The 27878-nt window shown below is 38.2% G+C and overlaps 1 protein-coding gene across 7 annotated transcripts in view; it reads right to left on the bottom strand.

The window, feature by feature from the left end:
• FBN1 (fibrillin 1) overlaps positions 1-27878 on the bottom strand; it is a 146222-nt gene that overhangs the window by 92726 nt on the left and 25618 nt on the right. For all 7 annotated transcript variants that reach the window (XR_011003760.1, XM_068203898.1, XM_068203901.1 and 4 more), the window contains one exon: positions 1750-1947. Coding sequence is in view for 6 of the 7 variants with exons in the window: in XM_068203898.1 (XP_068059999.1) it covers positions 1750-1947 (198 nt within the window). In the remaining variant the exon portion in view is untranslated. The remainder of the gene's footprint in view (positions 1-1749; positions 1948-27878) is intronic.

Raw genomic sequence — 27878 nt, 5'->3', positions numbered from 1 at the left:
CTGTTTCAAAATCTCACCTTTTGGTTTTATTTTTCTTCTTTGTATCTTTAAAAATCTCAGCTGTGATATTAATTTAAGTTTCAGCCAAAGTCAAACTTTGGGCAGTGATATTCTATTTACTTTTGAAAATAACCTTGCCCGCCCTCACTATTTCTTTATTTTTTTTTTTACTTCTCCACACAATTATAATGATTTCTTTTTCTCTTCAGAGAACACGGATTTTATTTAACCTGTTTTCCTTTATTTAGATTGAGTATGGATGTGAAATCCCTGAAGTATCTTCAGTCTGAATGGATGTTACCTGATTTCAAAAGGATTTAGTACAATTGTATGAAACATAAAGCTAATATGTTTCATAATAAAGCCATAAAAGATCTGTTGAAATTACAAACACAATACTTAAGAAGGGAAAACTGGAAAACACAAGTCAAACATACTGGGCCAAAACTGTGTTGGCACCACATACAGATCAGCATCAATGTAGCTGCTTGCTAAGAAATGTGCAGTAAGCAGAAGTATCCTTATTCCAAACTGCACAAACCCACTGGAGAGCTCACTGCAGCTTTCCCATGGCACAAACAAGTGGGATATAACTAGGTGTGGCATAACTTCAGGGGTGTGGGCCACATATTTATGTACATAAGCTTTCAAAAGTGTCCAGAACCTCGGTTCAGAGATTCCTGCACAATTTAGTCCTGACCTTTACAGTGAGAGGGGGAACAGAATGACTGAGGTCAAAATATGGGCACTTCATGCAGTGCACACAACCACGTTGTCTATCCTGAAGTTCATCCTGTCTGTCTGCAGGCACCAGCCATGACTTGGCCTGCGACAGAGGCTATCTACATTTTTAATGCAACAAAGTGCCTTGAAGTCCCTTCATAGGAATTTCATGATTATATAGAATTACTCATAGATTTATAATCTTTATCTTCCCTATTTTCAGAAATATTGTAAATTATTAGAAAATGTTAGACAGATTGAAATAAATTGGCCCCAAAGATATGGTGCTGGGAATGTATAATCCACATTAGTTTAATACATAGTTGCCCCTGTTAACTTTCTCCTGTTTCCTGTCAGACATCCAGACAATAAAAGAATTTATACAGCTGGAAGTATTAGAATAAAAGCCAAAAGCAGTGTAAGGACTTTCTATGGTAATGCATGCTTTGAAAGAAGTAAGCAACATCTGGGTGGATTTTATGATTTGAAACAAATGCAAATGCATTTCCAAAATTGTATAAAATATATAATAAGGCATTACAAATGGCACGACAGGCACTTTTTTCCAGGTCAAAGCAGTGAAGATCAAGAGATAAGACATCCAAGGTGAATCCAAGTTACACAACTTTTAGCTAAAAAATCTCACACTGGGTAACTGAGGCATTATTGCCACAGATTGATGTTTGCGTGTTTTGAGTGCTCTCTGAAAGAGAACAAATTCCTCCACAGAATGATCGAGTGGTACACTCAGAAAAACACCATTACAGAACCAAGGGAAAGCACTGCTGGCAGTAAGAAATTCATTAAGATGCTGACTGCTCTCACATGACCTGAGTTACTAATGTACTCACTCGAACATCAGGCACTCACTGAATCATGAAGTAATGCATCTGACAGTGTTTTTCCATTCTTCACACATATAGCTGAGAATGGCTTAGGACAGGTTATTCACAGGAGTGTAACTCAATTAAGATTAATCCAGTAACAATTTCAGCAGCTTTTGGGGAAGCTTTGCTGGTAACTTACCTTGACAGGCCCCCGTTCGAATATTTGGAATGAAGCCTCGGCGGCAGGGATGCGGCTGGGCAGGACACATTTCACAGGGATGGCCCCACGCTCTCCCAACAGTTGCACAGCACAGGGTTTTTGTGCAGACAATTCCACTGAGCTGGCCCTGGCACATCTGGTTGGTTACCAAAGTGAAGCAAGGGCCGGTCCTGTAATCTGTGCCAAAAACAGGAAACCTGATCAGCATCACTATAGAAATACACAACAAAACTCTTAATAAAGCAAAACAACAGCACATTTAGGCAAATTTTCACACAAATTGCCCACCAACCTAACAATTTATCTTAGAAGTGTTCTACAGAGGATTTTTTCTCTCCCTTTAATTCAAATCCACTGAAAACAAACTGTGACTATTTTATTAGGAATGTTATATGTGTAGGTACCCTTTGCTTCTTTGTTTAACCACTCATAATATTCTTCCAAGGGTCTTTTCATCTGTTTCTTTTTAAATATTCAGTGCTTTATTTAAAAGAATACTGATAAAAGAGTTAGGGTATGTTTATTTCCACAAGCTGGATGGTTGTTCTCAAATGAGGCTCAAGGGAAGTGAATACAGACTACAGGAAGTTTTCTGAGGACCGTTCACTGCTATTCAGGCATATGCTGTACCAGATAAGTGGGCAAGCCTTGCCTACAGCTGAATGGAGGGCATGTGGAACACATCTGCTTTGATTTGTTTATGGTAGGACAGGCCACAACCAACAGACAGAATCAAACTAAGATGTTAATAAAAAAACAGTAGGCTTCATTTTGTTCCACCCTCCAAGGGCAAAAACCAAACAGCGGTAGTGCCAACTCCTGCTGTCTCCTGTACATCCGGGGTGCGCACTCCAGTTAATTCTGCACAACCAACTCTAAAATGCATTTTTTGTTATGGTGCACCAGGATAGAGTCCAGCCTCCTGTAAGCAAAGCCAGCAAATTATGAACCTGTTGTTTCTTTGTACTGAAGTAGATACCAGATCCCTCAGCCAAGGTCACTAAGTAATCCACACTGCCTTAGAGTCATCTCATTATAAATTCCTCCAATTTTCTGCCACATCCAAACTTTGTTAACAGTAATATGTTTTCACTAAACCATTGTTAAAAAGTGTTAAATAGGACAGAAATGAGAATGCATGTGTTTCCCATCTGCTCCATCTCCCCACACAAGATGCACCCTGAAGCCTATCATTTAATAAATCTTCCTGCCAACCAGAGATGGCGTGTCGATACGCTGTAATTCTGATAATTCATCAAGCCATTCTGATACAATTAATAAAATGGCTTACAGAAATCCTGTAAGGCAAACAGTAATGCTGTATTGCTACTGTTATCTTCATCAATCTCCATCAATTCATCATCTTCAACGTTTGATGGTATCAGAAAGGATATTGAGTTAGATCAAAGGACCTTTCTCTAATGAACTCATACTAAGTGACACTAACTACCATTTATTCTTCATTAACTATGTATCACTCCAATAACTGCAGTTCTATCTTTTTTTCTGTTTTAACACAACTATAATCATTCAGATAATCTCTTTTCCTTTTAAAATACTGGATCAACAAAAATTTTCTTTCAGCCTCTGGAAATTTGTCTTGTATATCCAGCTCCATTGAGAATTAACCTGTGAGAACCAACTAGCTATTTTCAGGCTCCCCAGTTAGCTGGACTAGCTGTATAAAAATATGTAAATCCAATTCCTACTATTTAATTTCAGCCTTAAAGGCTATCCAATGTCAAGTATAAAATTCCTGTCCTATCCCCTCCAAACAGTACAGCTACATTTACCAAACACTTCTCCTACCCTTCTCTAGCAATTCCATCAGTCTGATCATAAAATGAGTCAGAATCTCTGATATCTCTCTTGCCCTTGATTAATTAATCCCTTATCATCATCTTAACTTTCTTTGGCTTTGTATTTCTTATTGCATCCCTTCATTTCCCATATGAATTTTCCATACTACAGCTTCTATTAAGTTTTTCCCTAAATTAATACAAATATAAAACGATCAATTATACCTGTCAAATAAAAAAAATATTTCCCAGATTGATTTTTCATCCTTGATCAAAACAAGAATATATGCTTTACTCTATGCAAAACTCCCAATGTTGTAACTCCAAATTTAAAACAAGAGACGACAATTTCTTTAGAAATGCCATAGTTTTGTGTTGGCAACAAGAAATCTTCTGAGTACGTCCCCAGAATAAAATCCCCCATTGTAGATTGTTCCTCTGCTGTTTATATATAGATGGGTTAAAAAGGAGTCATTTTGCTCTCCGTTGCAGTGGGAGCACGCGTCAGACAGTAGTGAATAACTCATCCTGTGTTTTATGGTAGGATATGAATGGATCAGCATTTACAATTGTTTTCTTTCAAGCTATAAACGACTTAGCAGTGGCTAATATGTCTTAGAAATATGGTGAACCCAGAAGTTAACTTCATAATCATGCAAATCTTTCCACAAGGTCTCAGTAACAAGACATGGGTTGAATATGCACTCAAAACCAAGCACGTCCAGCTCCTATTTGTTATTAATCAAGTTCATAACACTTCGGTATGGAGAATTACAGACTCAATTTTCACCAAATACTTTGCCTTGATAAATTCTATTCCTAATAGTCAGTTTTCTTCTAAATACAGCTTCCCTTCTATTTTCTCAAATACAGTCTTCCACATTTTCACAACTAAGATTTTTTTCTTCTCTATTCTTAAAAGAAAATTCTAAAGGTCAGAAAATCCATGTGAAAAAGATCATTTGAATGTACACGCCAGCCTAAGGCCACAGAGAAATCCACACATCAATTCATTTTTTCATACAGCGGCCAAATAGAAAAAACTTTAAAACGGAAGTGTTTTAAATAGTGAGTTTAAGATTTTTTTACTTATTACAAGATGAAGCCTTACGAGAAGAAATTGAGATTCTACAAACACAGTGACAAAATGTAAAGAGGATATGAGCTTAAAACCCAAATCCTTATTTTGTAGCATCAAAGTTTCTTTATACATTCATGTCATTTGTGATTATTCAAACTACTTCAATAAGTAAAGCTCAAACAGAAGGTACCAGTGAGCAGGCAGGAGCTGGAAAGAGAGAAAGAAGGAAAATATACTCAGAAAAGCTATTACACAATTTGTATGGGTTGTTTTTTTTTTTTTTTTTCCCAAGGATAACTTCAACTTAACTGAAGAATGTCAAGGCTTGAAATTATTTTTACTAAAATTATTTAAGATATGTGACTGGTAATTCAAATCTTTTGAGTCACTTCAAATCTTTTGAGTCACTGCAAATTTCAGCACGTGCAAGCAGCCCTCAGTAAGGCAGTAGCCACCATTATCTAACAATTTTATCTGCTTCTTGACATACTTCTTAGCTATTTTGATAAGGAATAATACTACAGGGAGCTTCAGACAACTCAGAAGATGGTAGAAACTGTAAAACCGCATTAAGTACATTTAGTGGCAAGAAGAGCAGGAGGGCAATAGAATGACACTGGTTTATACCACGCAATAGTTCAGCCCATTAATTCCACAGGAAAGAATCAATTTGCATTTTGATCTAGAGCTCATTCCTGTTTCAGTCAGAACCATCAAATCATTTTAGTTATCTTCTCAAAAGATCCTTCTTATTCCTAAAAGCAGCAGAGAGGCTGCTCAAATAGGTAGTCCTGGCAGGCTTTGATCAAAACCAAGAAGAGCAATAAGTAATGATATTTGTTCCAAGTAATTCTGGACAGCACCAAAGAGACTAAAAGCACCAGGACAGTGCAAGACTTCTGACACTAGACACACATCTTAAGCTCCTAGTTCACAATAACTTCTGCTTAGTTTCAAGCACAATAGTTTTTAACATAAAAATAAAATTCAAAAACGTTGAGGACTAATGGAACCTGGATTAAACAATTATGCTACTGCAAGGAGACTGGATAAAATTTGGTCCCTCTGTCCTCTAGGATTCACTATAAATATTCTAAAAAGAGTTCTTGATGGTTTAAATTAACAGCCTGATTTTAAAAAACTGATAACCACCTGTTAAAGGAGGTTGACAGACTCCTTCACCTCTCTTAAAATAAATGAAAATTGAGTGAGTGCAAAGGTCAAAGCAAGAGACTGTAGCAAGCCAGCATTTATCTGACCACGATCAAGATCTCATTACAGAAAACAGGAAAATGCCACCTCTTACCATCACAGAAAAATGGCTAAGGATAAAATGAGTGGTGTTTTTCCAGCTCTCCACACACAGCATGCACAGTTCACACAGTACCGGGCTGCAGCACTGCCTGAGCAGCAAATCCAGTTCCTCCGAGCTGTTAGCACCTCACAGGGGAGAATTCAGCATGAACCCCCAAATGCAGCCAAGACTGCTGTGTAACTGAAACTCCCCTCGGCAACACAAACCAGCAACTTCCCTTTCTTGAGTACAGGGAGAAAGGGAAAGGGAAAGAAAGAAATATTCCATTATCATACAAATAATGAAAGAAAGGTCAGAAAGGGCTCTAAGGCAAGTGAAGTACCTTAAAGCTGATCATTAGTACAACTTATTTTCCTGCCTAGCAGCACTTTTGTTTCTGCTGTTTGAAGGCTTGTTTGGGTTTTTTCACCAGCTGGGGGTAAAAGAGGGACATTGGAAGAGAGACTCTACAGGGCAGAAACACCATCTCATCTCTGCAAGTGGCTCAGCGCTGCCCAGGTGTGACCCACTGCACTTGGCAGCCTGATCCACTGCTCAGCCCCATGTCAGGAAAGGGAGTCACAGTCGCTTGTACCTGAGAATGCTCCTTTGGAACCTGATCCCACACAGCCAGAAAATACACAAACAACTATACTGTCAATGGAAAAACACAGTGTCCATCACTGTACGCTTCACCGTACTTCAGTCATTTCACTCTCTTCAGAGAAGGTAGCAGAACACTTGAAGATGATGGAGAAAACCACAGAGTGCCTCATTTCTGAAGGCAGAATGTGCTGCATCTGAAATGCGAACTTTTGCAGTAAAATCCAAAGAATTGCAGAGAGTCTTGGCACTGACAGAAGAAAACAGCATGACCAAGCTGACTGTAGCAGTGAGCATCACCATAGCAGAGAGTTACAGAACACAGAGGTTTAGCACTTCAGGCTTAATTTCAAAATCAAAGAGATTCTAGATGTTTTCAGCCATACTAAAATCTCCTGAATTTAGAGGACAGAGAGAACAAACAAAAGGCTCTACATACATGAACCTCATGAAAAACTAATGCAAACCTCTGTGTGTCACAGTACAAAGAAAACAGGGAAGAGCAATAAGCTTGTAACTCCATCTTCACTTGCAAAATTTTCCTGTCAGTCACTTGTAGACTTGAAATTATATTGATCATGAAATGATGTTTTGCATACAAGACCTTACAACTTTTAACTTCTAATCAGAAAAGTGAATGGGACCATGGGATAACTATCATTTACTTCCATCTTTTCTAATAGGGGACAGCCTCACATCTCAGTTCAGACCAAATCAAAACCAGAGCCCAACACATTCCCAAGTTAGTTCAATAAACTGACTTCCAACTATTTAAAAACTCAGACACAATAATGCTCTGTCCACAGGTGACACTGAAAGGCCAGTTGATAAATGCATCCAATCACAACACACTTTTCTTTCCACACAGACCATTTCCTTAAATAATTACTCACTGTTAAGCACTCCCTGTCCTCTCCTCCCCCCAGCCAGACACCATTACTCACCCCAGTCAGATCCCAATGTGTCATCATTGGAAAGTACATGGCAAAGATATCAGAGGGTGTTCAGAAGGAAAGAAAACAAAACTCTGTAAATATTTAAAAACTTATTTCCTATGATGTCTGACACTTCTTACCAATGAGGTTTGGTAGGTTTGGACGTGGTATGTGAAGAAATTATCACATGCCACTTCTGTCTGCTCCCTTCCAGTGCCAGAGATGGTTTCACATATAAGCAAGACCATTTCCCAGCTGCTTCAGTGCACAGTGCAGCACTGAGCTCAAATAGCTGAGATTTAACACTGGCTAGTGCTAAGATGTCACTGGAACTAGGGGCTCGGAGTGCAAGCATTCAGGCACTGTTTCTGGCAGGGATATAAACCTGGCAGCAGAAATGTCTCAAACTACTACAGCTGTGCTGCGGACAGATCACAGCTCCAAGCTGCTTCTCATTATTTTCACAAGAGTAAAAAATATCCAAGGAAGAGTATCTAACACTGGTACCATAACTCTTTATTCTGTATTAGGCAGCCAAAAAGTTAGTTACTGCCTCATACAACCCAACCCCAGGAATATTACCCTTTAATTCCTGAATCTGATGACCCCATTTCTTCATGTCTTCCTCACCTTTGCTTGTTGCAAATTGTTCTCATATATTGACTTGCTGGCACACTTCAGCTTAAATTTATTTTCCATTCCGTAAGCTGGTTCACAAATCCATTTCTGCACAGATGATCTGTTTAACACGTCTATCTAGCAAATATTATCTAGTCTTCCTAGGATACTGGTTAAAGAACAGGACTTTGAATTAATAGCTCATTAATAATATGAGACGAACATTATCACTTACATTTGATGCACAGAAAAATTCAGGCTGACTATTTTATAAAGTATTTTGGCAATCTATTTTCCAGAACAAATATACAACTATTTTTATGCCAATTTTGTTCTTGCAACTGACCCAGTTCTCAAAGCCTGTAGCTGAAAAGTAATAACATTACAGTAATAAAATAAAAAAATAGTGTTCAAAAATTATTATTACAGAATTGGAGTGATTTGTTGCACACATTTTAATCCAACATGCAGACTAAGCATTTCACCAAAATCAAAGCCTTAGCTCTGTTGTTCCCAATTATGTGCAGCAGCAATCCAAATACAGAAAATTGTTACCACATTTTATTATTTTCCATGATGAAGAAAACAGTAAGCAATACAGCTAAATGTAGAATAACTTCTCATTTCTGAATTCAGTTACCTGACAAACTCTAGCCTACCCTATTTTGTTGTATAAGCTGCAAAGGACCATGTTTTTGCAAATTTTCATTTTTCCAATTTCTTTCACAGGCTAGCAACAATTAAATAAAATTCTGACTTGATTTTCATCTCCATTTCTGCTAAAAAGTAACTAGCTTTGGTGACATATTTATTGTCAAGATGAGATGATTATTAAGGAGAATGAATTCTACTACAGAGCTTTGCATGTTTCACTTAAAAAGAACAAGCTGGCTGAAGTTTATCACTATTTTTTCAAAAGTGTTCTTAGGAGTGCCACGTTATAGAAACTCTCTTAACATACCACTAAGTATTAACTATTAACTAGCATGGTAAAGACAAAGCTAGTAGATGAGCTCTGGATGGTTTTTTTCCCTTTGGTTTCAAAAGACACTAAAGTAACTAAGACTATCCAAACGTAGTGCAAACTGTTTAAGAAAAATACATCCTAATGACTTACAGAATATTACATAGAGCAGCATCCAAAGAGAGGGAAAATGCTTTCAGACAATGCAATGTACAATTTAAAGAGATACTGCTCACATTTACAAAGGAGATGGAGTGGTACAATACACTAGAACTAACCTTTTATTTTCTAAAATCTAAATGGTCCCCGGCAGTGCCATGAAACAAAATGCAATTGCAGAGCACTAGAATGGAACTCAGTCCAGAACTGAAAACTGGTTATAAATAAAAAGGGGAGATGAGAGGGAGAGAGGGAACTGGTTTTCATTGCTCAAGCTTAGTGAAAGACAACAGGAGTAAACATAGAGCAGGAATGGAGAGAAGTCGCATTGCATTCGGTGTAGGAAGGCAGTGAATGAAATAATGATGGCTTAAGTGTTGCAATGATACGTTAACTTACTGATAACATACACAAATAGCTTTTTTGGTCCTAACAGAACTCTGAACTTCCGGCAGCTCTTTAACAAGGTGATTAGAACAATCAGTATTTTTTACTTCTTTTTAACAGGAACCATCAAACTTGCATGAAGCAAATTCCCTCTTTCCCATAATCCAAAAAGATCAGCACTCCTGAGACATTATAATGGTGGAAACCTTCCACTGAAAGAAAGGAAGGGGCAAACAGATTGTATCCTTGTAAAGACTCTTCTCCACATGGCAGACAGCTCCCTGGCCAAACTTCTTCAACCAGTCACTCACTCAGGTTTTTGTATTCTTATACATATATGTATTTTTGTGATATGATCTTAGTGATGACAGATTTGATATGATGTAAATAATTTTTTTTACTAGCCTAAAGACTTTGGAGTAACTAATACTATTCTTCTTGCGTAAGGCTGTAACACAGAGTTTTATATTTTACACAGCCAGCGAAAAAGACATGAAAAATATTTGGAAAACAGTGAAAACACAGAGTATTTTATTTTCACAGAAATATTTTAACAATTATTTCACTTCATGGTTGCACAATAACCCACAAAAAAAATCTCAGGAAGCATTAAAAATGTAAGTCAATAACATACAAAAATTACTTCAGACACTAATACCTCATCTCTAACTCTATGGTGAAACACATCAACTATCTAAATGAAATACCATGCAACCCTCTGTGTTACAGGATCAGATTCCTTCCTCAATGAAACTGTGGCATCACTCTGTGTGTACACCAGTGTAATCATGACCAGAATCTTGATCATTTTGCATAACCACATATATGGGATTTGCATTAAGACTGTGTTCCAAAAATAAACACAGCAATAACATGCACTATTTAACTCTGAATAAGCCTCAGGTGTCTCTGTTGAAAGGTTACAGAATACATACCATAACTCTAGAATTATCACATGTATTTAATTTCTGTTACTAGAAGTAAAAAACCAAGAAATAAATGATCCAATCTTGATTCACCAGTTTTCAACTAAGCAAGTGTAATTTCATTAAATATATATTATACCCATCAATATGAAGTACATGAGATGCAAATACATGTGCTTCATTACTCATTGTTTAAGGCCTTCTGTCATTCCTGTCTTCATTGACCACTCGGTTGAAGGAGCCTTCTCTTTGCTTAGCACTGATGGGTGGATGTCCCCCAGCCTCAGTAAAGGACCGGCCTCAGGTGACTGAGGACCCTCACATCTTTAAGACTACAGAAAGTATTTATGACAATTGTCAATTAAACTCTTTTTAAAACCACATCCAAAGTCTGATATTCCCAAGCAGTGAGAGAGTACAGAATAATATCTTAAAATGGGAAGGATGGGGAGGAGAAGGGATATTAATCCACAGACAATTCTCAACCTGAGGGTCAAGCTCTCTTCTTACTTGCATGCAGGTAAGAGAAGAGCAAAAGGTCTTTACTGACTCCTGTTAGTGATGTCATGAAGAGCACTTTTGGCTCTTTAACTTAAGTTAGTAATTAATCAAGAAGAACTGCAAGTTTTTCTAAAAGACTTGGAATTACCATGAATACTCTAGATAACTATTGGAAAAGTTTCATACATTTACTGAAAGTGTAAGCAACTCCACATTCTTAGCGTATTGTTTAACACTTTTTAAGTTTTTAATAGCAGCTGTGCTGATGCCTTTGGCCTTTTCTCACTCATCACACTTGCTCTGTATACACTATTTTAGTCTAACAGATACTGCAAATCTATTTTTACCTCAGCACTGGAAACTGGCATCTCTTCTACTTGTTGAATGTCAGGTCCTAAGTTTTCATTTGCCTCCACATGTGAGACAAATCATTACAACTTGGAAACAGTCACCAGCCTGGGTGTCTTCAACAGGAACATTCAAGATCTAGGACTACAATCCTAGCAGGTTTTTTTTCCTCTGTTAGATAGAACTGCTTTGTTTTGTGGGTGCCCAGACATGATATCCAGCATGAAGCCCAGGTCCCAGTTACAAGGGAAAGGTTAGACTGACTGACTTTGATGAGAGGACAATCATTCAGTGGGGGAATCCCATTGCCTTTGACTGCATGAACACTCCCTCACATAGAAAACAGCCAGTGTTTGGGGGGGTGTTGGGGAAGAGAGACCCACCCACCTTCAGAGGCCTCAATAGCTGGGCCACAGTGGTTCAACCAAAAGTGACACACTCCAGTTGTATTTTACTAATTACAAGGAATAGTATCAGAATCCTGGAAACTGCCATGTGTACTGAATGGTCCATTACATTTATCATTATTTTGAATAATTTTGCATTTATTTTAGAAAACAGCGTTTCTCTCACTTCATGCTGCATAAATCCCATCAAAGCTGATGGGTTTTTTTCCATGACAATCACTGAAATTTATCTGTGTAAATGCTCACAACATCTGGAATTAATGGTTTCAAATAATGGAGGTCACGAAGTGGCCCAGAATATATAACTAGATAAGTAATTTTTATTTGGGGGATGTGGGTGAAATGGGAGAAAGGACTCGGGGGTTCAGCAAACAAGCCAGGTGTCTGTGAATAAGTAGTGTACTGAGGGGAACAAACACTCTGGCCTGTTCTTTGTAGACTACAACACACTAATGCTGATTTCATGCCCAAAATGGGAGATCCCAGTTGAAGAAGGGGGATGGTTACATATGTACATATATTCAATCTTAGTTGCACTTCTTTCATCCTCCTCCATTCAGGGTACAGATTCTAGCTGAAGTTTTGTTACACTCCATCTACACAGAGATCCTCCAAAAGATAAGCAAATACTCAACATAATAGGAATCACTCAGATTTAGGTCAGCAAACTGCAAGCCTCACTAACTCTCAACACAGGAATACTTAACCTTTGCGTAACACTGGAGCGTTAGCCTGTCATGCGACCCGAGCCTCCCTCTCTGAGCTTACGCCGCACGGTGCAGCACCCTGCACAGCCTGGCAGAGCTACACATCACTGCTAATGCATCATGATGGATGAGTAGCACCAGAATGTAAAACATGAAAATCAGAGAGCCACAGACAACAGAAATCCTTTAAACACATTTTCCGTTCTTAAAAAAATCATTAAAATGCATCGAACGTAAGTACAGTCTTTATCAATTTAACTATGTTATTTATTGATAAAATAATAATTTATGTAAATTTTACAAAGCCTTTAAAAGTTTGCTTCTGTTTACAGATAAAAGTATCCACAGAAACTGCTGCTGATCCAGATGCCTGTCTAATACATAATACTTCACAGCCTTACAAAACGCTGTGTATTAAAGGTTGGAAACTGCTTTTTGGCCTACTTTCTACACTGACATACTGAAAATGAGGGAGAGTCTTGTGGTTGAGACACTTGGCTGGGACTGAGATGACCTGGGTTCAGTTTCAGACTCTGCTGCAGACTCCCAGTACATCCTTACACAAGTGACTTAATCTCCCTGTATTTTAGCTCCCCACATGGAACTTGGGGCTGCCAATATTTCTGGATGCTGGTGGGGCTTTTTCCTATTTAGACTACTCAGGCTCTGGGATGCAGACTTGTATGTTTTCTGAATGATAAAGGGAGCCTCAAGCTGAATTCAGGCCTCTTAGCATTACTCTAATAAAATGAGAAAAGATCTTTCATGTAAAGTCTTTGGTGTTATGATTCTTCAAAGTTTTATGTTGGTTGGGTTTGGGTGTTTTTCTTCTTTGGAGGAGGCATGGTTGTGGTGTTTTATGGAGGTTTTTAATGTTCAATTAATTGTCAGTTTCCAGTAAAAGATGAGAGGAATTTGCTCCTGAGATTTTCTGTACTAATGCAACAGCAGCAGAAGACATTCCATGGAGGAACTCATGCACAATCTAATAGGTCATCTAATTAATTTTCCAACTCAATACATGCTATGAACTTTTTTTCTTCAGAAATATATCTATACACATGTGTAAAAGCAACTCAAAAACTTTTAAAAGGAGAGAAGGACTGATGATATACACTTCAAGGAAATGGGCTGCTACATGGGAGCAATGCCCTCTCACACGGAATTCATATTTCTGTCATGAAGGGAGAAAACACATATGGGGGGCATAAGAGTGTTTTCCCATTGACAAGGATGTGAGGTTACCATTAGGGACTGACTTGTTAATCAGTATTAGAGTAATTTATGCTATCAGGTTACCCCACAACTAGGGAGAATAAAAACATGTGGAGAGAAAAAGACACATTTAAAAAATAGGTTTGAATCAAATAGGTACAAAAAATGTAGATATTTACAGGGGGTTTAACCCCATATTACATCAGATGTGCTACAGCATCTAACAGGTATCTGTTTCTCTAATCCTAACTCAGATAAAACTTCAATCAGCATCACTGTATCTGAATAAGGACTCTAGATCAAAGATTGAAAGAAGCACGAGAAGAATGGCCAGGCCAATTTTTTGTCTTCTCTCACAGGGTTTTACAGCAGCAAATTTTCAACTGCCATGAATTTTCTCTGCACTTCCTTTCCCATCATTGTGATCATCCACAAGTCCTTATTCCACACTAAAATAATGAAGTATTTGTGGGACCAGAGTTGTAATTGTGATGTCTGGATTAAAACAGTGAGCTGTGACATTTCTAAGAGTCCTAAGGGAGATGACAGTGAGTTACAGAGAATACACAGACACTTGATAATCCACAATTATGGGGGAAAAAGGCAGAGAAGCACAATAAAGTGCTTCCGTTGGGGTTTTACTATGGGCGTTTCTATGGAAGCATAGACTAGATTGATAAAGAACTTATAAAAATATCCATAGTAGATAAAAAGTAACAAATATTACAGTTTCTCCAACCTGTAACATAAAACAGTGTTCGGTTAGTAACTGTTTCAAACAATGTGGCTGCTAGATCAGATGAACAGACAGGGGAGAGACGGCAAGCTCTGGAAAAGATACATATTGCTTGTAGGTAGGGGAAAGCCAGAGAAAAATGCCTTCAGGGAACAAGTGTGAAGGAAACAAGGATACAAAGAAGCAAAACAGCAAAAGAGCAGAGGGACGAAAAACAGGAAGGCAGCAAAGACAGGATGGATCAAAGCAAATCTAAGAAATGAGTGGGAGGCACAGAGACAAGGAGAGATAAACAGTGGGAGCCAGCAGACACCATGTGTGAGAAGGGGAGAAAAGGAAAGCAAAGGGAAAGAAAAGGCTGGCCAGCCCGAGAGCTTCACCAGCCGACCAGGAGAGGGAGGTTTGTCAGGACAGGCCGGCCAGCTACCTAGGTAGAAGTGGGGGCCAGAGACCCTACTAGCAGCCAGGCAGCCAAAGCCATCCAGGAGAGGAATTCCTGTATGGAGCAGGGTGAGCACAATCCCAGCTGCACCTGGGTGACCCGCAGCAAGCACCACGCGTGGCAGGGGAATGGGCAGGAGCAGCACCCAGCCCTGTGCTCCAAGACCAGCAGTGAGCAAGAAGCAAAAAGATGCCTGAGAACATCCCAGAGATAGAGTGAACATCTCACTGACACATTTGGCGATGCACTCTGAAATACTATCCACTAGGATCACTGGGTGGCCAAATATGAATAAACAATGACTACACAAATTGCAGCTATTAACCATCCCTTTTCCCAAAAGGCTTTTTCCTCACATTTGTAGAGCTGATATGCGTATTTGTTTTCTACTTTGATATTTTCAAGATGACAAAGTACAAATGATGTACCCTGATATCATTTATATAGTTAAATGTCATAATCCTAAATCAAGAAAAACAAACACCAGGACAGTGATAAATAAGAATACTAGATAAAAAAGGCGTTACAAACCACATGAAGAATGGCTTAATCTAGCAGTGACCACATACTGCTTATCTGTTCAATTAGGCATCTCCTATCTACCAATCTCAAAGAAATATAATTAACTATACTGAATAAGAAAAACATTGGAAGCTGTTACTAAAGGATTTCTACTAGATAGTAAAAACTTGTGCTATCTTCTGAAATATTTTTACACTAAAAGAACAATAATTGAACAACTGAGTGGATTAGAATAAACCATTACAAGGTCTGTGTTCCTATCTTCAGAGTTAAAATTTATTTTTTAAAAAAAGAGCAGTAAGGTGTGTGTGTGTGTGTGTGTGTGTGTGTGTGTGTACGTATAGATATGAAAATTATTTCTGAGAAGACCAAGCTTCATTTCACAGTCAAAACAGACTGTTAAGTGCATCCTGATCATTTTTTCTCCCCAACAAGTTTTCCTGGTGTAACTCAGCATCATACAAAGCAAATACTCAAATTAATGGGTGATCCTGTCAAGGAATCAGGACTCAGCGAATGATCAGAAGTGAAGTAATCCAAGTGTAGGCAGTGTCTCAATGTTTACCTTACCTTTCTGAGTATAGGACCTGCTCCACACCACCAAAACTCCTGAGTATGTTTTTCCTTTTAACTTCACTGGGCTTTGAATGAAGTATCAAGCCATCAGGAAGCCAGTGATTCATTAAACTCCCTTACCCTCAAACCAAAAGAGATTCGTGGCTGAGACAGATAATATTTTAGGTATTAAAAGTCAAATTCTGTTTGGGACCTAGTGCAAGGAGCAGTACATGCCAGGCAGCACCCTGGCGTTCCCACATGGGTGAGTGGAGGGAGGGGGAGGGAAGCAGGAGGGAAGAGGGAGCACCCTTCTACTGCTGGGGAGCAGTGAGGAGTTATGAGGGGGAAGCATACAGAGTGCAGCATAACATAGTTTAAAGTTCCTCTCTGGGAGCTCTGGGATCTGCCTAAGCTGCAGGGTTTAGCAATTGCAGTGCCAATTTAAATTTGTGCCTAAAAACATAGGAAATATTTTCTTTTAATTTTTAGTAGAATGGGTACATTTAACAATCCAGGTGGCCATCAATATATATGCGATTCACTTCCAGCAACATTAGTGCAACAGACTGTTCTGTGTGTTGTCTGAAGTTTCAGCTGCTTGTAAAGCAGCACTGTGGGAAAACTTTTAGGTGGCTTAAAAAAAATTCTTGTAAAATAGTAGAAAGCTCATAATTTAAGACACTTCAGTGGAAGAGAAAACTTCCTCCTGATTATCAGAAATATTTTGCACTACATCCAAAAGGCAAGTAGGACTTCCTCCAGGAATAATGTCTTTTATCCACATCATTCTTGTCAGGAAAGTGTCTGAATATCTGTTTTAATAATTAAGTTTCAGGTTTCACCCACACTTGTGATAAATAACATTCACAGAAGAAAAATGTTTTTAGAGCATCAAATAGTTTAGTCTTATAAGATAAAATAAGCTTGTTGTGGTTAAACTACCCTTACATAAGAATATTTTATTAGTGTCTGAATATACTATAAGCTTAAATTATAAAGATATTTAGCCCACACATTTAAAATTAGATAACCACTTGATTGGAACTCTTGCCTGGCAGCATCCTGATCTCTTTCTTCCTCCCATTTTATTTAATTAGTAACTTGAAATTGGATCAGCAACTTTTCAACAGCTGACTAAAAGCCCCATTCACAAAAGTGATCTTGGTTATTTTTCACATGAGCATCAGGCTGCCCCTCTGCAGGGCAGTAATTCTGCTGTGATCTCATTCCACTTGGAAGAGGTGTGGAGAATCACTGGCACCTTGGGTACTGCATCTGCATCAACATCCCCCACTGCAAAGCACACACAATACTGACTATTTGAATAAAAACAACAAACAAAAAAAAACAACCAACAAAAAAGGACACAAGGACATCATCTCCGGAAAAAAGGAAGGTCCAAAACTCTTCCACATCTGCTCAAATTTGAGCATAACCTAAATCCTACTAAAATGCAAACATATCCTTTAGATTTAAAAGGGCTACTTATGCTTCATCAGAGGCTATTGGAAGACACATAGACAAATTTGCCTAGGTGTTAATCAATGTTCATTAACATACTTGCATTCTAAAAGTGCTTTAGAAATGAAAATACCACAAGAAAGACTGTATGTGGCATGTAAGCCCAAGAGGAAAAGAACAGTATATTATAAAACTGAAAGAGGCTGTACTGATTTTCTTTGCTATTTACTCTAGCAGAGTATTTCTCACTCATCAGCTTGAAATCCCTAGCTGCAGTTAAATAAATACCATTCAATATAATGGTATTTTCTATCCACTATAACCACAATCTTCACTAAAACATATTCATATTTGTGGCTTATGCATTTAAGCATTTTCAACTTTTATCCAAAATTACTGATTGATAGTATTGTGTGGTAGCACAGCACAGATCTAATTGCTTTCTCAATAACCTTATTGAAATCTGGCTGACAAGATTTGATCAGGTCTCTCTGACTCCTGATTCAAAGTCCACTTAGGTCTTTGGGCATCCTTTTATTTTATGTAAGTAGGTTTTGGATCACTTCAAGAGTGACCCTGAAGCTTCATCCAGGCTTCACCTCTCTGAACAATGTCAATACTTCTACCTTTACGTTTAAAGTACTGCGTGAATGTCTGAATATAAAACTAATATATAGGCACATGTGTGTGTGTGTGTGAGAGAGTGTGTGAAATGCAGGTATAATCTACCCTCTGGACATAGCAAAACAGGCTGTAGAATAAACACAAGCCATTCCCTGCAGGGTTTTGGCAATAGTTTACACTAAGTGGCAAATCATTACTGCTTTAGATATTTCTTGAAATGCCAGTCATCTTGAGCTCTTCTGGTATTTCCTGGGATGCAATGGGCAGTTGCCTAGAAATTTTGTATGTGGTATTTGATGCCGAATCACTGCGTAACATTTTATAAGATTACCTGAATATTTATGAACAAAGAATAAAAGTTATATATGCATATGCACAAACCCCATCTAATTAGTTTAAATATTTTCAGATACTAAAAAAACTCAATTCTCATATCAAGAATTCCTTCAGCAGACAAACACGAAGCAGTCTCTCAGTAGTGGGAGACGTTAAAAGGAGCTCCTGTAAGCTGTACTCTAGGCAACTCCCACTGAAGTGTCAAGACTACCTGAAGTCTTCTCAGTAAGTCTCTCCTCCATTATGCTGAATTCAAAGGAAGTGTATTTATTCATTCATTTATTTCACAGAGGACCAGGATACCAGTCCTAATATGTCTGAGGGATAGTCGAATCATAGATGCAAAGGCTTGCTGCTGCTGCAGAGTAACAAAGAGAAATTCCTCCCAGCTTGAACTGAAACGGACATCAACAACGTAGGCTGCAGGAAGTTGTTATTTCTACTCAAAATTCTAAACAGCTGTTTTCAAGGCAGATTAAAAGATTTTTCAATGTTTGGATTCAACTCAAGAGCTTTATCTAATGCATACTTTGTATTTGAGTATTTGTTGAATTAGAAATTTAATAGAGCAGCTGAGTATTTTAAAATCTTTTGGAAGATGTGAAAAAGGGATGTGAACTCTAGCACACCCTGTAAAACATAAATTTCTTACCAAAAGAATATGTTATTCATGTGCTCTGTACATTAGGTCAATTATTACTCACTTTCTTTGGAGAACCACCAAGTGCCTCCACCCTTTATAACAGAGCACTGTAATCAACTGTAGTAAGAATAGCAGAATTATTTTAATACACACCGGTGGCTCAGGCCTGAGCTCAAGAAGGCTTGAACAGTAAGAGACTAAGAAGGATTTGCCATCATCTTTTCTTTTTAAGAGGGAAAGAAATTAATGTTTCCTTGTACACCTTTGTAAATAATTTCAATTGCACATAAATAGTGAACAATTTATAAAAAGGAATGCTTTAAATTTGGCCTCCAATTTAAACACTTCTGTTATTTAATGACAAATTCCATAAACAATCTGATACTAAAACTTCTTCCACAGCACGTCTTTCATTTCCGCTAACCCAATTTAACCTCTCATCTGCCTTGCACTCAGCAGCTGTACAAAACACTTTTTTTGTACTTGACATCAGCAAGTGACTGAACTGTTAGTGCTAGATTCAAAATGCCTTCTAAAACCATGACTTTTGTATTGAATTTGGAACCAGGTTTGATACAACTTGTACTGTTATTTTAATATAGTATCACCTTTCATTAAACCATATCTTCTTGGGTTCCTGCTGGGACCTGAGAACTGAAATAGCACAAGGTTTAATGCATGGCACTTCATTTTGTCCAGCCTGGCTCAGGCCAAGAGAAGCATTTCAAATTATTTAGATAACCACACAGATTAAATACCCAGCAAGATAGCTTGCTAAGTCATTCATCATTTGCCATTCCTGGCCTGTGCTTGTGTCTAGCAATGTTTTCACTAGAAGAGCCATTCAGATGAATGGAATGCACATCTCCACTGAGTCTCCCCTGCCCAAGCAGCAGTCTAAAAACTTCTCAACCTGCCTCCAATGCTCTTTTCCCCAGATATGTGAAAACTGGCTCAATCCTCTCTGTCATCATCTTCTTGCCTATCTTCCCTTCTCAACTGTATCTCTTGCTTTCGCTTTATGAGCCCTATAATTCTACCAAATTTCAGTGTATTAAAACATTATCATCTCCTTACTTCAATCCCTCAAAAAGTTCACAAATCGTCCTCTTATTACTCTTTAACCCCCTCAACTCAAGAACCAAGTAGCTGGAATTAGTTCACACCACGGGATGCAATTCAATTTCAAACATAGTATCTGCATCATTAAGCTATATCTTACCTTAAAGGTTACTGGAGCCAAAGTAACTTAACATCAACTCTCCTTTCACAGAATCCTTTCACAGAGGTGGATCACTCACCTCTTTTCTCACTGCAGATCTTTTGGCCTTTGAAGCCTGTGGCTTGGAAGTAATTTTTGACCCTGTGGCTTCTTCCGAAGTCTGTATTAATCCAACTGTAAAGCTGCCATACTTGCATTTTACAAATTTCTCCAAGTTACCACCCATAGTGTCCCACCAGGACATGGAGATTCTCATAAAGGCTTTCATCATATCCCAGCAGGACAATTATACTTCACTGGTTGCTGGTTTTACTATTGCCTCTTTTAAACATTTGAAGTCCAAGTAGTGTTCTGTCACTGTACTGCTCAACTGAGCTAGGACATCTGGACAATCCAGACAAGAGACCAGTCCAATGGCCCTTGAAGAAACAGTTCAGGTGTGTCCCACTTTAAGAGTCACCTTAATTGCACTTTAAAGACAGCACACTCTTTCCACTGTATGTTTATCACTTTTTCTTGCTGTAGTTCTCAAAAACATAAGCTAACAGGAGCTGTTGAGGTCCTAAAATCTCCCATCACTGAGGTACCCACCTGCTTCCTAAATCAGGTGAAATATTCAAGTACCTAATAGGTCTCCCCATCTTTTTGTGTTAAGTGACAAGCAGGTAACTACAATTATTGTCAAGTGCAAACAGGAAAACTCTCCTGACAGTGTGTCTGTAGTTACTAGTATTACTTGGATTTAAAACCATTCCCTATTCCTCACCCCACGAACCGCTATAGTTTTGTCAGCTTATTCTTTATTTTTAAACTAACTGTTCCATTTTTAAATTTTTATTAGGCAAGTACATTAGATGTCATCAGCATAACATGTGCTTTCATTTCACAGCACTCAATCAATCACTGCCACAGGAAAAACACTCTCTAGATAACAGAACACACAAATAAGAAAATAACGCAGAAGATCTGGAATTATAAACACTTGGACAATGTTAGCACTGGACTTTCATTAAATAGCTAATAGGTCTGAATGGTACAGCTGGAGGTGTTACAAATCACAGACTAACACATATTTTAGCACATTTTCCACAGTCCTGGACAATCTGCTCCAACTGATCCCGTTTGAGCAGGGGACTTGGACTAGGTGATCTGAAGAGGTCCCCCCCTAAGCAATTCTGTAAGTTGAAATACAGTTAGAAATTACCCTCTCACCTTGTAAATCTTACAGTTCTGTTTTTTAAAAGAATGTAAATGCATTGTTTGATAGGCAGGAGTTACCCCACTAACCAGCAGATATGGTATTTTTGTGTGCTGCCTGTTTTTGCCTGAGATAAACTGATTTTCCAAACCTTGCTGAAAATTCAGCTATCAATAGATTCAATGGACCAATTGTAAGTAATGGGACTGAGACAAAATGACCTACAGCAAAAGCTGAGGACTTAATCTTGAGACCAAAGAGTACTATGAGGTCCCTGTGCATACAGAAATAAGAAAAATGGTAAGTCTTGTAAAATATCACTGAACTTATGACCACTGCAATGCCAGCAAGGATGGCTCTGGCTTTGTCCCATGGTGTGTGCAGCGGTGCAGGATGAAATCATCAGCCACCACTTCCCCAAGGAGGCAACAACTGTGAGCATACAGGTTTCTCCTCAGCTCCTGCTTCCCTATGACTGTCAACACCTCTGTGTCAGAAGAAAAAGCCCTAGAGGGTCACAGAAGACCATTCATTCCAAGGAGTAAGGAGCAAATGGGGACAGTACCGAACACCTGGCAATCATTGGGTAAACTTTGCAAAAAACATAAACATTGAGGACAGGATCATTATAAAACATGACTGAGATGACTTAGTGAGCCAGGCTTACTCGAGTTAAATGCTTTTTAAAAACTGAGGCACACAGTAAGTTAAACATGCAGGGACAAGTATAACAGTGCAGAGACCACTCTTTCAGAATGGGAGACCTATAATCTGAATTACACCACCATGGAAAGAAATGAAGACTATGGCACAGCAGACTCAGTTCCATTAACCTAGCTGTGCTAGTTTAGCTTGGGTAACGCCTGCAACAGATACAAAGTAAACGTGTAACACCACAATCAAAACTCAGGTGCTTAAAAAGGTTTACATTTCTTAAAATATAAACCCATGTGTATGTATGTGTAAACACACATGCACTTTTAATAATTTTCATGCTTTTTTAAAACTACATATCCATAGCCTTTGCACACCTTCCTACAGGGAAGGGAAATACTGAATCTTTGTTTCTTTATGTAGAAAAGTTTCACCTTTTTTCCAAAAGAAGTTTCTTGTGGATAAAGAGTGCAAAGCCAGGCTCTGTTTTACAGCGTAGCAGAATTTGGAGAGTGATATTTCTCTCAGGGCTCCTTTCTTTTCAGACCTTATTTAGGCCTCTTTTCTTTTCCTACAGCATTTCTCTAAAATGCCAAACTGTACAAGCTATCATGAAAAAAAAAAAATAAAAACTACTCAGTCATTATTCATGAACCTCTGAAGGGCAACTGGAAGTGAGAATGTGCCTGTCCTTACAACTGCTCTTACACAGTTGTTTCCCACAATTTTTTGCAGCTTTTATGCTGATACAGGGTAGATATCTTTCTAAATCTAACAGCTTACTTTAGAAAAGTTTTGTTTTTACAGAGATTTCAACAGTTCTATTACAAATAGGTAGCAAAAAAATTTACATGTGTCAGAACAGTTACACTCACTACTTTGAGCACCTCTCTTTAAGATGCATTTTCATTAGCATTTTGCAGCTGACCTACATAAAAGAATTGTTTTACTTGGAAATGCCTTCATCAGTTTATCCTTTCATTAGGTTAGATCTATGTTTTAAGAGGTTTCTTTTCTTTGTTAGAACTGGACATCAAGAAAGTTTTAGATCACTTGTAAAAACAAAGAAAATAAAGTAAATCATAAACTCAACTGAGGCATCATGCATACTGATACTTGCTTCTCTGGCAACTCTTAACAAAAATTCTCAGCTTACCAGCCCAAGAAGAAAAAAAGCTATGAATGGGCGATTCACAAGGAAAACATTTGTTTTCACTGTAACAAATGAGGATTTCAGGTAGTGGTGCTTTCTTATATCAAAATATATTGCAGCCCAGAAAAGGAGTAATTTTCTCCATAAACAGCTAAATAAGCATTGTTAGGTAAGTTCTCAGCTGCATTTACTCATTCCCTTTATTTTGTCTGACTCTGGGAATCACCATTTCAAAGGCACCTTTTCTTTGGAAATTTCCATGAGAAATCAGTTGTGGTCAGCTATTTTATTTTTTACAAGTTTTGGCTGAAATTAGAAAAATGGGCCTGATAAAATGGTACTAAGAGGGGAACACCGGCCCTAAGATACACATTCTGAAGGCCTCAAATGTAACACCATGCTACAATGACAACCAATATCAATAAAAGCTGATTCAATCTTTCAGCACACATACACAAAAAAAAATTATTCTTGTGATATAACACATGAGAGGGATTCTTTCCAATTCTCCCTGGAACACTGCAGAACACAGATCTGGCAGTGCAGGCCAGTCAGGGAAGCTACAGCTTTCAGCTGTCGGCACTGTGTATATAGAAGTTATAGCTGTATGATCTGCATGTAACATCCCATAATCTCTCCATGTAGGTAAATTCTATAAAGCCTCTCCTCCACAGGCCTCCACTCTTCATTCTCAAGACACTACAAGGCAGACAGCAAGAACCACATGCAGGCAAAGCCAGCACAAGGTCCAGCCCGGCTGCAGTGAGAGCTGAACCCAGTTTTTTGCACAGCAAACAGGAGCCAGAAGCTGCCAGCAAAGCTGGAGGCAGGAGTCAGGTTCAACAACAAAGCTGTTTGCAGTACCAGAAGAATGATCTAGTGACTCTTCTGTAAGTCCTTTCAATGTCCTACATACAAGAACCAAATCTTACAGATGTAGCTATTTCATTCAAATGCTTTTATGATAATTTATACCAAATACAGACTCCACAATTTGTGATTAAATTTGTATGCATCTCCACTGCTACAACTAAAATCAAAACAATGCAAAGTCCAAACAATACTGCACATCTAAAGGTCAGTGTCCTTAGCAGCCAATCAAGAAAGCATGGAAATATAAAAAGGTCTGCCAAATAGCTGAATGAAAACTTTAGATTTGTTTGAGTGAAATCAAAACTCAATTTGGAACAAAATGTAAATGTTCAGCTTTGTGTACAAAAGTTGGAGCCCTCACATCTCACAAGAGACCTAAGCCATATGTACTTAATCATTTATGGATCTTGACTAAGCTTATAAGCATATATCTGAAGCAACATTTCAAAACTGGCTATATGATATTTTAAGACACACAAAGCATACAGCAAGCAACACAGGACCAGTTATGGGGTGAACATGAAAGGACCAGAACAATGGATAAAAGCCTTCCTATACATAAGATCCCTAAAAATGCTTTTTGGCATCAAATAACAGACTGAGTCCTGAGTTCTGATCCAGAGATCTATTGATTATGTTGCTAAGTATTACAAGCCACCTAAACCACACACAATCATTCTGTAGAGGCTGACTTCTCAACCAAAAAGTTGCATCCTCAATTTTAAAAATTAAAAAACTCATCGACTTCTCTCAGCTTCTTTTTTAGAAAGGATAACCCAAAGGAATTTTTACTCTAAAACTGAAACACATCAAAGGTGACAACATATACTGAAATTATTTTCAAGTCAGTAAAACATCATTCTGTAACTAAATATATTGTTCTGCAGTCTGAAGCCATTTTTCGTTACTTTTCGGGGTGGGGGGGGAGGGGGAAATGTGTGCAAGAGCCCTTATTGCAGGCCCTCAAGTTTAGCCATCCTTCAGTTTGCTGCTATAACATTATACATGCATGCATTCATGTTACAGGGCTGCAGAAATTACATGTCTATGTCAACAGATGTGTTTCTTGGAAGAAAGCAACAGAAATCAAGTTTATTCAAATGTTTGCCAGCTACCATATGCTGCAATACTACTTTAAATGCAACATAAGGCTTTGGGAACATACTTTTACTGCTATCTACACTTTGTTATTTACTTTCCATTTAGACTAAATACCAGAGACGGGGCACACTAAGGGGTGCAGTGTCCTCTTTGTAAAAACATTCTACCCGTTGTAGTATTTAGAAAGAAAAAAAAAATATACAGAGCCCTACATTACTCTTGACCACTTTCAGCGGCTGCACTTTCATAGGGAGGCTCCAGGAAAGATATTTTTACATATGGCATTAATTCTGGGAACTTTTAATAATGGCCAAATATAATTAAAAATTATGCAAAAATTCCTGCCATGAAGAGAGCAGTACAGAAACGACTCTGTTTGAAGAAAAAGCAATCATTTGCTCATATTCTGAGTCCATAAAAAAACAAAACATACGTGGTACGTTTTTAATATTTGAACTACATCAGGCCCAATTCTGCTCCTATGCGAAGCGACTGGCAAAACTCCAGAATGCAGCAGGATTGAGCCCCTGATGTTGTCACAAGCATTCAAATAAACAAACAGGTCTGTAACACATTCTAAGCTTCCACTGTGTTCCTCTAAATGAATCCAGACAGAAAAAGAAAAGCACGTTTCATTGCATTTCTGCAATACAAGGATAACGACAATGCACAACTTTCTATTATATAGAATTCAGCCTCTTAAAGTATTATCACCCAAATGTCTAAAGAGAAGCAGTTTGAAAGAGTCATGAAAACCTTTGTGCACAAATTTGTGGACAGCTCTACCAAATCTGTTTTTTTTCTCCCTGAGCTCCTAACATCAATTTTTCTCTGGACTTTCATAAAGTGCTAGATACAGGGATGTTTTCACATGACCCAAACATGGACATCTCCCACAGCCAGCTAAATCCCCTAGGCTCTTTTACAGACAATAGAAAGAGCTGTCAATGTTCTGAATCATCCTCAGGGGAACATAAGCTAAGTCTCTGCTCTCAGTCTCTTCAGCAACTCTAAAAGAAACTGCAAAATCTGTAACTCACTCAAGTTATTCAGCATTAACAGTAAAATGGCATAAGGATGGCATCTAGTTTTTAACCAGTGGGAGAAATTTGGCTTTGTCCACATCTTCATTTTCTGCTATCTGTGATTTCATCACATAATACAACTGATAAACTGAAAGCTGAGCGCATCTCTCAGATCTTAACTAACTCTGAAAGCTTGGGCCAAAATCCAGCAAGGCCCTTAAGCACTTGCATAATTTTAAGCATATTGACATCTTGGGTTTGAACTTAAAAGCATGTCAAAGCCCATCAATGAACCACTGCCAGAGAACTCAGCACCTTCCTAAAAGAAGTCCCTGAAGTTTAATTTTTAACTGGGGCAATATCTGTGTAATATTTTCCCTCCTGGGCTATGTACTTTAAATGTGTCTTAAATGGCTGTAGGAAGCAATCCCAACTCTGCTACACTTTTACTATTGAGTTTATGTCAAGTCCACCCTTTTGAACACTACTCCACAGAAAAGCCAGGTCTGTTATTTTATGACACAGATGCATATACTTGACAGTATGTCCAGGCAGCTTCTCCTGCTCTGGAAAGGAGCCAAATACTACACACAACAGCTCAGGAGTTAATGATACAGGTGCACCAGGATAAAGTTATCGATCCAGCTCTGGTGAAGCCTGTCTCACCAGTGACATGGCATACACTCCCCAGGACATGAAGAGGAACTCCACTGATAAAAGTGAATCTCAAAATTCCTTATGCTCATGTTTACAGTGTTTTACACTAAGATTAAGACTTCTGAGATGTACAAAAAAGTGATTTGTGTGCCAAAACGGTCCAAGACTGGCCGCTACCCTCTCAAAGAATGACTGAATAAATACATACACTCATGCCACAGATTTGATGGCATTTGTTAGACTTTGAAAGCAGTGGGTCTTTCACGAGATAAAGCCCTTGACCTACACAGAAGTCCTGCAGATCTTCATTAACAATCACATGGTCAACATTTACTGAGGTAATGTATGGAAAAACTACTTAAAACAGTAGACATTGTTTTAGAACAGAACTACACAACTTGTCTCTGTAGCTAAGAAACTGGATCTAATTTTGTTCCAACCACCTACAACATTTAAAATGTTTTCCCTATCAGATTATTAGAAGAACCCCACGTGTTTGGTTGCCTCGACATTTTATTCAAATCAGTTCTGAATTATGACATATGCAGCAAAGGCTGGAATATTCTTTGGTGTGTGACATATGTGCCACAAACACTCTTTGACTGTTACTGTTAGTTGATGCTTGTAGAGAAAAGCACTGGGTGATACACAGCAGTAAATTACTTCCATAACTGTTAGTTTGTGGGATGGCATAACCTAGAAGTCAAATCACAGCCAAGCAGATGGAGAATGTGTATGCCACAAAACTGTAGCACTTCACATTACATTTATATCCAGAAATGGTGTTTTCAAAACAATCTGCTTCTCTTGCTTCTGCCAGAAATGGCATAGTTTAAGACACTATTTCTCTTGAGTATTTTCCTTCCCCCCCCAGCCCCCATGCACGAGATGCTTTGGTTTTGTTGTTTCGTTTCCTCCCCTCTTTCCTTTCTTTCTAATAAACACACTCTTTTACTCTA

The sequence above is a fragment of the Anomalospiza imberbis genome, chromosome 13, assembly GCF_031753505.1.
Source record: "Anomalospiza imberbis isolate Cuckoo-Finch-1a 21T00152 chromosome 13, ASM3175350v1, whole genome shotgun sequence".
NCBI lineage: Eukaryota > Metazoa > Chordata > Aves > Passeriformes > Viduidae > Anomalospiza > Anomalospiza imberbis.
This window is presented reverse-complemented; position numbering and strand designations above follow the sequence as displayed.